This window comes from Sycon ciliatum, chromosome 10, assembly GCF_964019385.1.
Source record: "Sycon ciliatum chromosome 10, ocSycCili1.1, whole genome shotgun sequence".
NCBI classification, from domain to species: domain Eukaryota; kingdom Metazoa; phylum Porifera; class Calcarea; order Leucosolenida; family Sycettidae; genus Sycon; species Sycon ciliatum.
In genome coordinates this window covers 8,867,375-8,880,354 of record NC_088652.1, presented here as the reverse complement: position 1 = coordinate 8,880,354, position 12,980 = coordinate 8,867,375, and the positions used below count along the sequence as shown (strand labels likewise).

Below are 12,980 nucleotides of genomic sequence, written 5' to 3'. Positions count from 1 at the left end.
GGGACGCTCTGGCAGGATTTTATGGTACACAAAAATCAGACGCATCATGGACCTGTGATGGACAAATCCGGTTTGCTCTTGTTCAAGAAAACACGTGTGATGCGTTGAACCCTGTACAAACATCGTAAATCATTCGTGCGAGGAGCATTGCATCGTAAAAAATGACGTCAACTTTAAAATCCTTCGGGACAGCCGGTTGCGTGGGAGGTGCACACTCCCGGAGTAAGGGGGTATGTACTCTTGTTGTATGGTGATGCCTTTTTCACTAGATGAGTGTGATTATCATCTCTTGATCGAGGGTTGTTGTCTCAGGTAGCGTGGCCGAGTGGTCTAAGGCGCTGGATTAAGGCTCCAGTCTCTCCGGAGGCGTGGGTTCGAATCCCACCGCTGCCAGGATTAATTTTTTTCTTCTCATTCGTGCCATTATAGCTGTTTTCCTACTCACTGTATAAGGGGCCGTCCGGGGTTACCGATTGTTTTTACAAAACGAAAAGTTTTAGTATTTTTCAGCCCCCACCCACCCACCCACCTTTTCTGCAGGTAAAACGAATTCCAATAAAATATTGATGTCAATTTTCGACATCCAGAAGTAACTGGGCATTCTCAATCAGCATTCAATAATTATTTTCAAAACGAAACACCATCAAACCCACCCACCCACAAACGAAAACATTTCGTTTTGAAAATATTATTGGTAACCTCGGACAGCCCCTAAGCAGAAATAATTCGTCTGGAATTATTTAATTTCGTCTCTTTCGTCCCAGGAGCTTTTGGACAAAATTAACTGCTGGACTAATGTCGATTTGTCCAGCTTTTCAATACACTCCTATTATCAAGAGTACATAACCCCAAGAGTGTGCAACTCCAGCTATGGGGTCTGCGACAGCAGAACTTCACATCACGTGATGAACCCGTGCACTCTGTGCATGATAGATACTGGGTTGTACGCAGCCCAGCTTTGGGTACAACTCTCTTGTGGTCACTTTGCACTATTTGCCAGCATAACCTTTTGAACCATGTCACGTGATGTGAAGTTCTGCCGTCGCAGCACAGCATAGAGGTTGTGCAGGCAGTTGCACACTCTTAGGGTTATGTACTCTTGCTATTATCCATAGACGAAATTTACAACCGGACGAACTCCTTTTCTTTGGAGTTGGACGAAATTGTTGACCGACGAAATGTTCTGCCTCTACAGTATTTCTCTAATGGTCGAATGTTGTTTTCTCCCTTTTTTTTCTTTTTTCTTCTTTTTTCTTCATTTTTGGATTAGGTGGTCTACTGCAGAGGATAAACCGTGACACACAGAAAGTTGCCATGAAGTGCAGCTATGCAGTGGTGGATGGCAAAGGTATGTACCATGCTTGGCAATGAAGTACGGACGTTGTGAGTCGACTAGCGCCGAGCACTGTTCACACCCGGGCCTAACATAAAACCTTTGGGCAGTGGACGTGTGCCGGGCGCTAGCTTTTGTGCATAGTTCATTGAGCGCAGATGGTCGATGAGCGGCCAGATGCCGTACGTGCACTGGTGCTGAAACGAAATGTGTGTGTGTGCGTGTGTGTGTGTGTGTGCCGCTGCAAGCACTCTGAAGGCAATTATACCGATCTAAGTCACCTGGTTGCTTGCAGCTCCGCTGCTGCCCCCCCACCCTCAGTACCTACTTTGAACATCTTGTTCTTCCTCTTTGCTTTGAGCGCCAGTATGCTCGTTCCCAAAGAGGAGTAACGCAGCACTGTGATGTGTCTTGTTGATGGCAATGTATTGTGTGTGTGTGTGTGTGTGTGTGTGTGTGTGTGTGTGTGTGTGTGTGTGTCAGGTATGAATGTGTTCAAGCAGCCGATCACTGATCCTGGCAAGACGAGTAAGAAGGGACTGCTCACACTTCAACCAACAGGCGTGGACGGCAAGTTCGAGACTATCCAAGAGGGAAAAGGCGATCCCGAGAAGGTAAGAAAGAAAGAAAGATGCGGTTGTGGATTTGGGTCGAACATCGTGTGCAAGCGTGTGTATGATCGAGGGAGCTGCCTCGCTGGTGTAGTTTCCGCATCGTACAACGCATATGCACATGCTTCCTTCCTTGTCGTCGCGCATGGGAGTTCGCGTGCACCCCTGCCGACTTAGCTCACTTCAAAACTGTATAAGGTAGCACAATATTGGCCGATTTTGACAATCGATGGCTCAAAATCTTCAGTAGATGCAGTTTAACCGAGGCGATTATTTTCGAACTTAAAGGATTGCTGTAGAGCATTCACGGACTTTGTGACAATATCTTTAGTTTCCCGGGGCCAAAATCAAAAATTCCTTTGGTTGATCCCCTAGTTCAGATCTTGCCTGGTTCCACCCAAATTTTCAGTGTCGTACTGTCTGCCCGTGCTACCTTAGTCTATTTTGAAGAGGCATGTGTCGCACTGAAAATGCGCTGCGAGATGGCTAGAGTTTGTGTACAAGGGGTGGTCGAGCTGTGGTCGCGTGACACTGTCGTCGCGTGAGCTGGCCAGAAACAAAAATGGCGCCCACGTATTTGTACAGAACCGTGAGCCTTGAACTTGTTGTTATTCACCATTTGTCTTTATTCGTGAGGTTGATAGCATCCAGTCAACTGGCCACTAGGCACTAGGCCTGAAGATTGTGTCGTTATTCGTGATTTGTAATTATACACATGAGAGAGTTTGGAAGCTTTGTTACAACTCTGAGTTTCACGTGTTACTACGATCATCAGGCAAGGTTGCCTGATGATCGTAGTAATACGTGAAACTCAGAGTTGTAACAAAAGCTTCCAAACTCTCTCTCTTCTTGTGTACAAGGCTCTGCCCTACATGGGCATTGAGCGCTCTTCGGACAGTGAAGCACACCACTTGACTACATGTACGTGATTTGTAATTATACCCGATTCCGTTACTCCCGAGGTTTACCCTACCTCTTGGCTTACTATTTTACGTTGTCTGTGGTACAGGACGCCATGGTGCCAGTGTTTGAAAACGGCGACCTTCTGCTCGACTGGAAGTTTGATGACATCAAGGCCAAGGCCGAAGCGGCGCTGGCAAGTCGTATATTCTCCACGGCCGACCGAAAGCTCGAGTAATTTTTTTGAGGTTTTAGTAGATGTTCGTCACGCCATTCGCTTTTCGTGGCAATCTTGTGCGCACTGTCTGTGACAGTGCGGTGTAGCAGCCGGGCTGCTGTTGCTGTTGGTGTTGCTGTTGACGGTGTTGAGGAGGCTGTGTGTTTGATATTGCCCGTGTCGCTAGATTTTATTGTGTCCCGCTGTGCGCGCTGCGTTTACTTTAGCCACCAGTACTTGTGTACCGCCGTGCTGGTCTTGGCGAGAAACAGGAGCCCCATGTGGCTAGTGTATATCCATAGGTCTGTACCCTTTCCTGGCACTTGTTTCTCTCTCTCTCTCCTTATTCGGCTCTGTTTTCCGGCTCTCATCTCTGCTGTGATGAGACCAATCCCCTCCCCGGGCCGGGCTCACGCTTTGAGTTTGTTCCCAGCCTTCTAGGTGTATCTAGGTCGTAGCATTTGCTTTTCAGAAGAAACCCTTATTTTTTTAGATCTCATATTCGTTTTTTAGTTGCCCACGGTAGCCGTGCACCTGTGGACGGGTTCACTGCTTCCAGCGCGCGCCCCAGATATACCTTGGAAGAAAGGTTTTTTTTTTAAAATTCTTTCAGCTATTTTACAGCCTGCTTTTATTGTCTCGTGTTTGGAAATGCTCACACTGGATCTTTGTCAGCGGATGACGTGACCGGGCAGAGCCTGCTAATTTGTTGAAACGATCCACACTCATGAAACACATCCTAGGCGGCAGAAGTTCTGACCTTTTTTCTTCCTTCTTCTGGTATTTTTATGGCTTGACTTGGCTTTTACACATTGCAAATTTTTGGCTGTTATATTTCATGGTATCTTGTTATCTGCTTACTGCGTTTACTCTCTGTTCTGCTCGTTTTCTTAGCCGTTAGTAATGTGTGTGCATTCTGTTGTAGGCACTGGCTGAAGCTGGCTTCAGCGGTGGCCTGTACCGTGTTCTCTCTATGCGTTGCTACATGTACCAGCGACAAGGGTCATATTATTTTTTGTTGTTGAAAAGTTTTGAGACGCGAACTGTAAGCAATGTGGTTTTGGTTGCTGCTTGAAATCCTATACGCCGGTAACTGGGGTAACTGTGTGGTGTCGGTGAGGTGCCGGGGTGTTTGCTTGTGCGCATGAGTGTGTTGAAGTTGTTTTTTTTTCAGCGGTGTGACTGGCATCCGACACGCCGCACCGGTTAGCCAAATGGAGGAACGTAGGATTCATTACACACTAGCACCATTTAGGGAATAACAGCGTACCCTCGGCCTCTTGTTGCTTCAACCCTGAATTTTTTTAATCAAAATCGGACGGAAAGTAGTATTTAATGCAGTCGACCGGAAGTAAGTTGTGTCGGTCACTATTTATTTTATTTCACCGTCCAATGGCAGAAGCCAATGCAAAGGAGGGGGCCGGGGCATTAGCCAGCCATGGCAAGAGAAGGAAAAAGAAAGAAAAGAACACATCAGCGGAGTGAAATTTATCACTATGTTGACGCGGTATGTTCTAACAATATCGAGATGCCTTTTGTTGGCTCTTCTGCATGGATTTCGTTGACAGATGCGTATTATTATTATTATGACCATGGTGAGATACTGTATAGCAGGACATTTTCGGGCAGAATTTTTTTCGTACGTTTTCGTACACGGCCTCTTTTGTACTAAAATTAATTCCGAACTAAAATTTGTTTATGTGACGTTATGTACACTATACAACACGTGTATTTGGCATGCAGCACTGTACGGAAATTATAATCCGTACGAAAGGTCGAAATTCGGCTTTGTCCGAAAATATTTCCGTCCGAAAATTTCCTGATACAGTAAGCTAGCAAAAGAGGTGAGTGAGCCTACAACTTGGCATGACATTCATAGTCTTTGAACTATGAGTGTGAAGATCCTGGCGATGGTCATAATGATAATAAACGTTGAAGCATAACTTCCTAATTGACTGTGTGACTAAGCGTTCGGCAGTGTCGCCCTCTGACCAAAAGCAATAATATTTCGGTGCAATTTCAGTTTCATCGCGTGTGATCTCAATCCCCTACTTGTACAACCAAGAGTCCTTTTAAAAACATTATGCCCTCTTGGTACAACTGATCCGTGATCGACTGATCGTAATTTAATCCGCGGCGCATGGAGTTGTTTGCTGACATAATGATGTGACGTGAACTGAAGCCAAACGCATGATTCTTACAGTAGACTCGGCACACGGGCACACACACACACACACACACACACACACACACACACACAAACAAAATTAAATAGAAAAAGATACGTTGGTGAATCGTCCTGCTCACACAAAATTCAAAGTTGAGACCGAGAGTGAGGAAGAAATCAAATAATTTGCAAGCGACCTAATTGTAAACGTAACCAATTGTAAAAGGGAATGCCAGTGGCAAGCCTTGTGCTTTGCGACAACAACAAGAGAGCTGATGATACACATTGACGATAAAAAGCGTTAGGTTTTGAGAGAGAATAAAACCCAGCCTCCTGAGCCGAAGTATAGAATGAATTTCAATTTTTAATGCATAAAAGTACGTTTCAGTAAAAAAAAACAGTAGCAAGAAGCTGCAAGCAAGCAAGCAGAAGACAAATTTATTGGGATTGCATTCAGCAAGCCAAATAATTCAAAACAGAGGGCACAGCCGATACTGATCAAGAAGAGGAGAGAAGGAGACAGATATTGGAGCAAGTATAGCTGCACAAACATCCCTAAAGCGTTCATGAAAGGAAGGACGGGCACTGGTTTTCGCTGGAACCAAAAAAGCAAGCAATAACGGGCAAAACGAGGAGGCACGGAGCTGGGCTGGACGGCTCGCTGCACACGCGTACGCATGCTCTAACCGACCGACTATGCGCCTGCATTCTTGTAGTGTCGGCTAGAACGGTGCCAGCGGCGGTGCCTACATGTCAACGAACTTGACATGGCCGCAGCGAGTACAGCGCTGCTCCGATGGCTGACAGCCGGGAATGCAGAAGTTCCACGGGAAGAAGCACAGGCAGAGCAGCCAAGCAGTTGCCGTCCACTGGGGTGGGCCTGCAAGAGAATGGAGCAGAACACCACAGCACAGATGCTCAGAACATTGGATATTCAGAACAAAGGGATAAAAACAAACAATAGGAGGACAGAGAAAGTGACACTTTCTCTGTCCTCCTATTGTTTGAACCAGCTCTACCACTCGGTATTGAGCACTCTCTTGGACAGCCTGGAACCTCTCTGTTTTACAGAACAAAGGGATATTCACATTGCCTAGTACCACCGCAGTTCAAACGGATGCACGCAGGTCAAGAATTCCATACACTATGTACAGAGGCGGGACATGAAATCCAACCCCGTGCGTGCATGGGCACGTATGGTGACACACAGCTGTGGCCTTAGTAAAAAACAAAAAACAAACAAACAAACAAAAAACACGCATGGTGAAAACCGAAAAGCATGCCTGGAGAGCATGCATACCTATCCATTCTGACAGTGAACTGCACAGCCAGTGGTCGGATTTTATTTCCTATCCAGTCCGGCAGTTAACCGCACAGCAAGGGGTTGGATTTCATTTCCCATCCAGTCTGGCACCAAACCGTACAGCCAGAGGATGGATTTCATTTCCCACCACTGAAGTACACAGTTCCTCGCCAGTACAAACCAGCCTGGCTTGCTAGAAAAAACAACAGTTACATGTGAATTGTGAGCAGGATGGCATACACACGTACCCAGAGCTCCTCCGCAGTTAGCACACCCCCCGCCCCCAGTTGTTGTCACGACCACCGTCGACGGACCGGCCGCGGCCGGGGCCGGGGCAGCATTGTAGGCAGGCGGGTTGTTTGCAGACACCTACGCACGCACGTAGCAGAGAAGAGGAAAGGCAGCAAGTCATATGTTAGAAGTGACCCAAGTCCTCTAGGTACATTAGTCTATAGTGTAGTGTTATGACACAAATTTTCAGTACACTTTTATTTTCGGTACTTTTGGCGCGTCTGTTGCGTACCTATAATTTCAATACACCGAACAAACACTTCAACACTAACACACATAATCCGATAGGGAATTGCTTCTCTGTGCCTAAAATTTCTGTTCACCTAACCTGGCCTTTTGCCCTTATACCGAAAATATTGAGCGCCTAAAATTTCTAGAGTTTACACCGGGGTTGTCTAATGATTGCCTGGTATTGTAGTGTATACACCGAGTTGTCTAATGATTGCCTGGTAGTGTAGTGTATACACCGAGTTGTCTAATGATTGCCTGGCGGCATGACGCTCTGAGTTACCCCCAACCCAACCTGAACGTCCGCCGCTGAGTCTGCTATGTACTAAGCTCTGTCTATGACACTGAGCACACCCTGCAGCTCGGGGGATCAACGGATATGTTAGTGTATACATGTACATTTATATCATCCGGATAGGGCTTTGATGTGTAGGTGTCAGAAGACAGCGGATGACGACAAATAATGACTTCTGGAGTCTGCCCCTAGCGAAGTACCAAGTACTAATCCATCTTGTACACACATACCTGCAGAGTAGTCTGGCAGTTTCCACAGGTCAGCAGACCCTGGTGTCCCGGCGGTACACCAAGAGTGGTGTTGCACTTGCCACACACGACCGTTTGCTGCATGCAGAAAATGACAAGACAGTACAGTCAGACCTCGCTTATCCGGTCCTCTTTTATCTGCATCCCTCGCCACCCGGAAGAAAGTCGTTGGTTACCGATTTACAGCATATGTCATGCATATATACAGTATGTATGTTCGATTATCCGGTTCCCTCGCCTATCCGGATACTTTGCGGAAACGGATGTGTGCGGTTAAAATGATGCACAGAATGATGCAAGACAAGGTGAGACACACATGCATGAGCGATACCATGGACTGGTGAAAAGCCTTGAACAAAAAAATGCCACCCAGTTATGAAGCTGTTGTGTGGTTGGTGTTAGAAACACACTTTCTGGGATACCACGTCTTCCTTAAGCTTGAGCAACATGAATACAATTAGCACGTGACATTGATTGCTGTCTCAGTCATTTTGTATATTCCCCGTAAGAGGCCACGAACCGAAGGAGACGAAACGCGACGTTCGGTTCTAAAACGTCCTAGTGTTCATTGGGACTGGTGTGCGCACATGCATGTAGTACATTGAAGAACTGGAGACGCTTCCAATAGTTCTAAACATTGATTCTTCCCTGAATTCATCAGGCTTGCAACGCAGGTGTTTATTTTCTATTTTCGACGATGATCACAGTTGCTGGCACATTGGTTTCCTCCTCTTGCGGTTCACAACTACGGTGCCTGGAACCTTCCGACGCCTTTCGCTAGTGAAGCCTGTGTTCTCTATGTATAGGACTAGCAATAGAAAGCTGAATAAGGGAATACGAACATTCTACGCACACCAGCAATGCTGGACTACCAGTGAACACATGCACTCTCTCTCCCTATCTCTCTGTCTGTCTGTGTGTCTGTCTGTCTGACAGTCTGTCAGTCTGTCAGTCTGTCAGTCTGTCTGTCAATGCTGGACTACCAGTGAACACATGCACTCTCTCTCCCTATCTCTCTCTCTCTGTCTGTCAGTCTGTCTGTCTGTCTGTCTGACAGTCTGTCAGTCTGTCTGTCTGTCTGTCTGTCAGTAGGGATCTCAGCGCGTGAACTGCGCAGCCAGTCTGCGCAGGTGAGATTTTCGATCCCAAACGCGTCCAGTGCAGAAATCGTGGAAAAGAACATTTTTTTCGAAATAAATCAAGTTGAAGAAGACAGTAGAAATGGCTGAATATTGCGTCCAGGAAAGCACGTTCTACGCTCATCTCCAAGCTACCTATCTCCCAGACACTCTCTCAGAGGAACTATGGAGGGTCAAAGAGCTCAATCTTTCACTCTTGGACGCAGCGTGAACACCTCTTCTACTGAGCGCGATGTCTTCTCTCCGAGTGATAATGGCGGCGATGTTCGCGATGGCTGATGCACTGAAAATCGAAGTTAGGAAAATCTAACCGGAGAAAACGTCTGAATTTTTGACTGAATCCTCTCTGAAGTGGGTTCTTGCCGCATGGAAAATTATAGGAAAATCGACCGGGGCAATATCGCCTTGGCCACGCTGTCCTTCGGCGGGAATTACAAAGTATGTTCGAACGACGATGAAGATGACGATTCCGCTAGTGTCCACCGCGTCCCCTAGTGTCGAAAATCGACCGTCGCCATTTTTCTGCTGTGTCCGCGAGCTGCACTCAAAACTCGATGACGCAATGTATGCGCAAACACCCTGCGCACTGCACGCGCTGAGATCCCTACTGTCAGTCTGTGTGTGTGTGTGTGCGTGTGTGTGTGTCTCTCTCTCTCTCTCTCTCTCTCTCTCTCTCTCTCTCACTCTCACTCTCTCTCTCACTCTCTCTCTCTCACTCTCTCACTCTCTCTCTCTCACTCTCTCACTCTCTCTCGAGTACAGTAGGAATATTCCTGCGTACACGGACTGTGATTTGGACACACTCCACGGAGAAATGCAATCCAGGATGCCAATGGAGTGCTGCATCAACCTACAGTTGAATGCCAGAACTAGAAAGTGCCGCTGTGCGCCTTTTGCTTTACGTGTTTTCAATGTTCACACTATCACTAATCAGTCAAAAGGAGAGAAAATAGGAGAGAGCATCTTTGCGCAAACGAAAGCCGCAGTAGAGTCCGCCAGTGCACTTGCGCCGCCGCGGAGACTTCGTTGTGCGAACTGAAAAGCACCAAAATCGAAAATTGAGAAGGGGCAGTACTTTTTCACAGGAGGTGGGGTGTCATCAGAGAAAGGGGACGCTGCACACCCCTACATGTACACCCCTCCCCCCCCCCCTTGGCTAGAACCCTACCATCAATCATATCGAGTAGCAACTAACAAGCTAAGACAGATGATTCTTTGTCATTCCACAGGGCTACGCATGGCTTATTTGCTGCAGGTTTGAATTCGCAACGGTCCACAACAGGAAAGAGATTTCCAGGTATCCGAGTTTGGCGTCATAGAATTATTTTGGTTCATGGCCGATTCATATTCTTGCATTGAGCCCAGGATGAATCACCTCACGTATAAATGAATAACCCTGTTTCAAATGATTCCATACGAAGGGCTGGTTCATGGAGAGCTGTTCAAGTACGGGTGGAGAAGGGAGCAGAGCCTAGATAACTGCAACAAAGACATTATTCGAGCATGACTCACAAAGGTCAACACTGAGCGCAGCATGTATCACCAAAATCACCGAATCATCCGTGGTAGCGTGTGCAGGACCAATAATTATTTTAGAGGGTCAAACAAATCTACATTTTCTCGCCCCGTAGTGCTCTACATCGTCCATCCACGCGCTAGCAGTTACAGCATTCGTGCAGATGTGAACGTTCTCCAATAAAGACTGAAGAAAAGGCTTCGGTCAGTAGGCATTCAGATTCACCTATCCCTGACCGGTCGCATGTTCGTGTACGCCGGCGATTTGAAGCCAGATGTGCCCTCCCAAAGTGCGTTTGACACCACTGAACACGCGCATCAGTATGGGCTCAACTGACCTGCATCGGCCGCCATTTCCGACTGGCCACAAACAAGAGAAGGCGCAACCAGTACCCGACGAGTGAATAGAACAGGGAGACGCCGGTTGTTGGCGAGTGACAACCAGCAACACAAACTCTTTCGATCAATTTTCGGAACACACGTGCGCAGTTATATTTCAGATCCTCTACAACAGAAAACGTTATTGAACAAAGCAACATCTCGCCGGAACACCCATGATTCTAGATGCATTTATTTTTCTACTCGATTCGCCAGTCGCAACGGTCGTACGGAGGGAAAACGACGCTGAGAAACGCTCAGGAACATTTAGAAATACTGTATACGTGCTTCGTTGTTTTTCATACTCACTATGCTGCACACAAACAAGTACAGTGGTCCCTCTATTCCGGCACCATTTGTGCCACGGAAAACCTGCTGGATTAGGGAGGGTGCTGGATTAACAAATCTGATTTACTGCTGCAATGTGCATGAAGAGGACATTTTGGCTACTGAAAATTGTGCTGGTTTATCGAGGGTGCTGGATTATAAAGTGCTGGATTAGAGAGGGACGACTGTACTAGTATTCCGCACAACCAGCCGCAATCGGAATCATCGAAGCAGAGATTCGCCTTCTAATGATCGTTAGACCGAGCACAAATCCATGTCCACAACGAGGGAGAGAAACGTTCCCGCTTCGGATATTCATCTAGCTGGGCCTGGTTCCGCAAACCACTACGGGATTAATCACGGAGAACAAAACCTCTTTCTTTAGTTCGCTCACTCGATGTCTAATAGCGGACCACTTTAATTCCGTTGGGTAAGACCGGACACCTGGATAGTTCACCCCAACGACACAAACGAAGACAACCTCACCACACCCCCTGAAGGATCTCTCAGCGACCCATGATGTAGAGAACAGGTCAATATCTAGCCGTTCTGTACGCTCCTGCGATGATTCCTCAAGACCCCGCCAAAGGGCGGCGGGACGCACGCACGCACACTGAGAAGGGGCCGAACAAGAAGTCCCCACCACGGGCCCAACTCCAAGCATCAGGAAGACATTGAGAGGAGCCGCTACAGGGAGAATGATCTCCGCATGAAGGACAGAGATACTAGCGAATCAAGGAAACAAGCCATGCTCCATGGCATAAAGCAATGCGCCAGTAACTAAATCTAAAGTGTAGAACATTTCTTTGAGTCGCTCAATGCAAGCAAGTACGTTCTATACCAGCTCCCGACTACCCCAAGATCAATACAAGGGGAATGACTTACCGAAGACATCTTGATATGATTGGAAGAACGAGTTAAGGTCACAGCAAACACTCCTTTGCCAATGGAAGCAAACTTCGAGTCTTCAGTCAACAAAAAAGAACACACACTGCCGGTCTACGCTACAGGATCCGCAAGAGATAGAGCTACCTAGCTTGAGCCGGAGGATGTGCGCTCAAAATCAAACTGTGAGTGCGAGCGCGAGCGCTAGCGCGCTCCATCACGGCATCAGTGCCATCACTGCATCAAACATCACTCATCAGTCCATGACACGCCGCTCACACATACTACATGACTGTAATGTATACTAATACATTGTACTAGTACTGTAGTGTACAGTGACATACATGTACTGTCAGTGTCAGACAGCGCTAGAGGCGCAGCAGAGGTGCAGCAAAGGCAGCGCTCAGCGCCAGCTGATCGAACACGAGTAGACGTTTGATTACATCTGACATGCACCCACGCTTGTTACTTACATGTAGTTGTATAAATACTTCGCGAAGGGCTGTGATTGGCTAGTAGAACATCATACATGAACATGACTGTTTTGATTGGATTTCTGACATGGACACGCATTTCGATCTTCCTATCACGCTTGAAAGCACGACTCAACCTTTTCGAGACAGAATCGAGTAAAAAAAAAGCGAGCTTGATCAGCAAATCGAAGCCCTAGACTAGTGCCAGTATACATGGTATACAGTACTACTAGGCAGTAGTGGAGCGGGCTTTGATGGGAAAATCAAAGCCCGGCTCCACTAAAATTAATAATTTTAAAATTACTAGTACTGAGTAGTAGTAAAATAAGGAGTTCTACTAAGACTTCTTGTAGCATGCTTTGATCGCCTCATCTAGGCCCTGCTAGGCATATGCGGATACTGCCGGCAGAAAAATTGGCAGAATTCGGTACTTTTTCTGGTAAGTTTCATGCATGCTTGGTATGTGGATAAACAAATGGAGCAGAATTCGAGGAATTGCCCGCCATAAGGTTTGTATGGTTCTGCCAATTTCACTGCTTTTCGAGCAGAATCTGCCACCTTTTCGAGCAGAATCCGCCGATGCCTAGTACTACATAATTATACTACATGTACATGTACATATACCGGTATATGTAGGTGCAATCCGATTGGTCACCTCCGTGCCTACGTA

General features: G+C 46.9%; 2 protein-coding genes and 1 non-coding gene across 3 annotated transcripts in view; 2 read left to right on the top strand and 1 right to left on the bottom strand.

The window, feature by feature from the left end:
• Window positions 1-4,110, top strand: part of LOC135826517 (nicotinamide phosphoribosyltransferase-like) — a 14,372-nt gene extending 10,262 nt beyond the window's left edge. The window contains exons 16-18 of the mRNA XM_065339126.1: window positions 1,271-1,348; window positions 1,817-1,947; window positions 2,954-4,110. Coding sequence (XP_065195198.1) covers window positions 1,271-1,348; window positions 1,817-1,947; window positions 2,954-3,082 — 338 coding nt within the window. The 3' untranslated portion in view covers window positions 3,083-4,110. The remainder of the gene's footprint in view (window positions 1-1,270; window positions 1,349-1,816; window positions 1,948-2,953) is intronic.
• On the top strand, window positions 312-393 carry Trnal-aag (transfer RNA leucine (anticodon AAG)). The gene has a single exon. It is a non-coding gene; the product is annotated as a tRNA-Leu (tRNA).
• Window positions 4,111-5,343: 1,233 nt separating the features above from the next.
• On the bottom strand, window positions 5,344-12,000 carry LOC135826305 (uncharacterized). Its single transcript, XM_065338928.1, has 4 exons — window positions 11,838-12,000; window positions 7,576-7,671; window positions 6,780-6,900; window positions 5,344-6,108 (listed from the first exon to the last, which is right to left on the bottom strand). The coding sequence occupies exons 1-4, from the start codon at window positions 11,844-11,846 to the stop codon at window positions 5,975-5,977; spliced, it is 360 nt and encodes a 119-aa protein (XP_065195000.1). The 5' UTR covers window positions 11,847-12,000; the 3' UTR covers window positions 5,344-5,974.
• Between the last annotated feature and the right edge of the window lie 980 nt (window positions 12,001-12,980).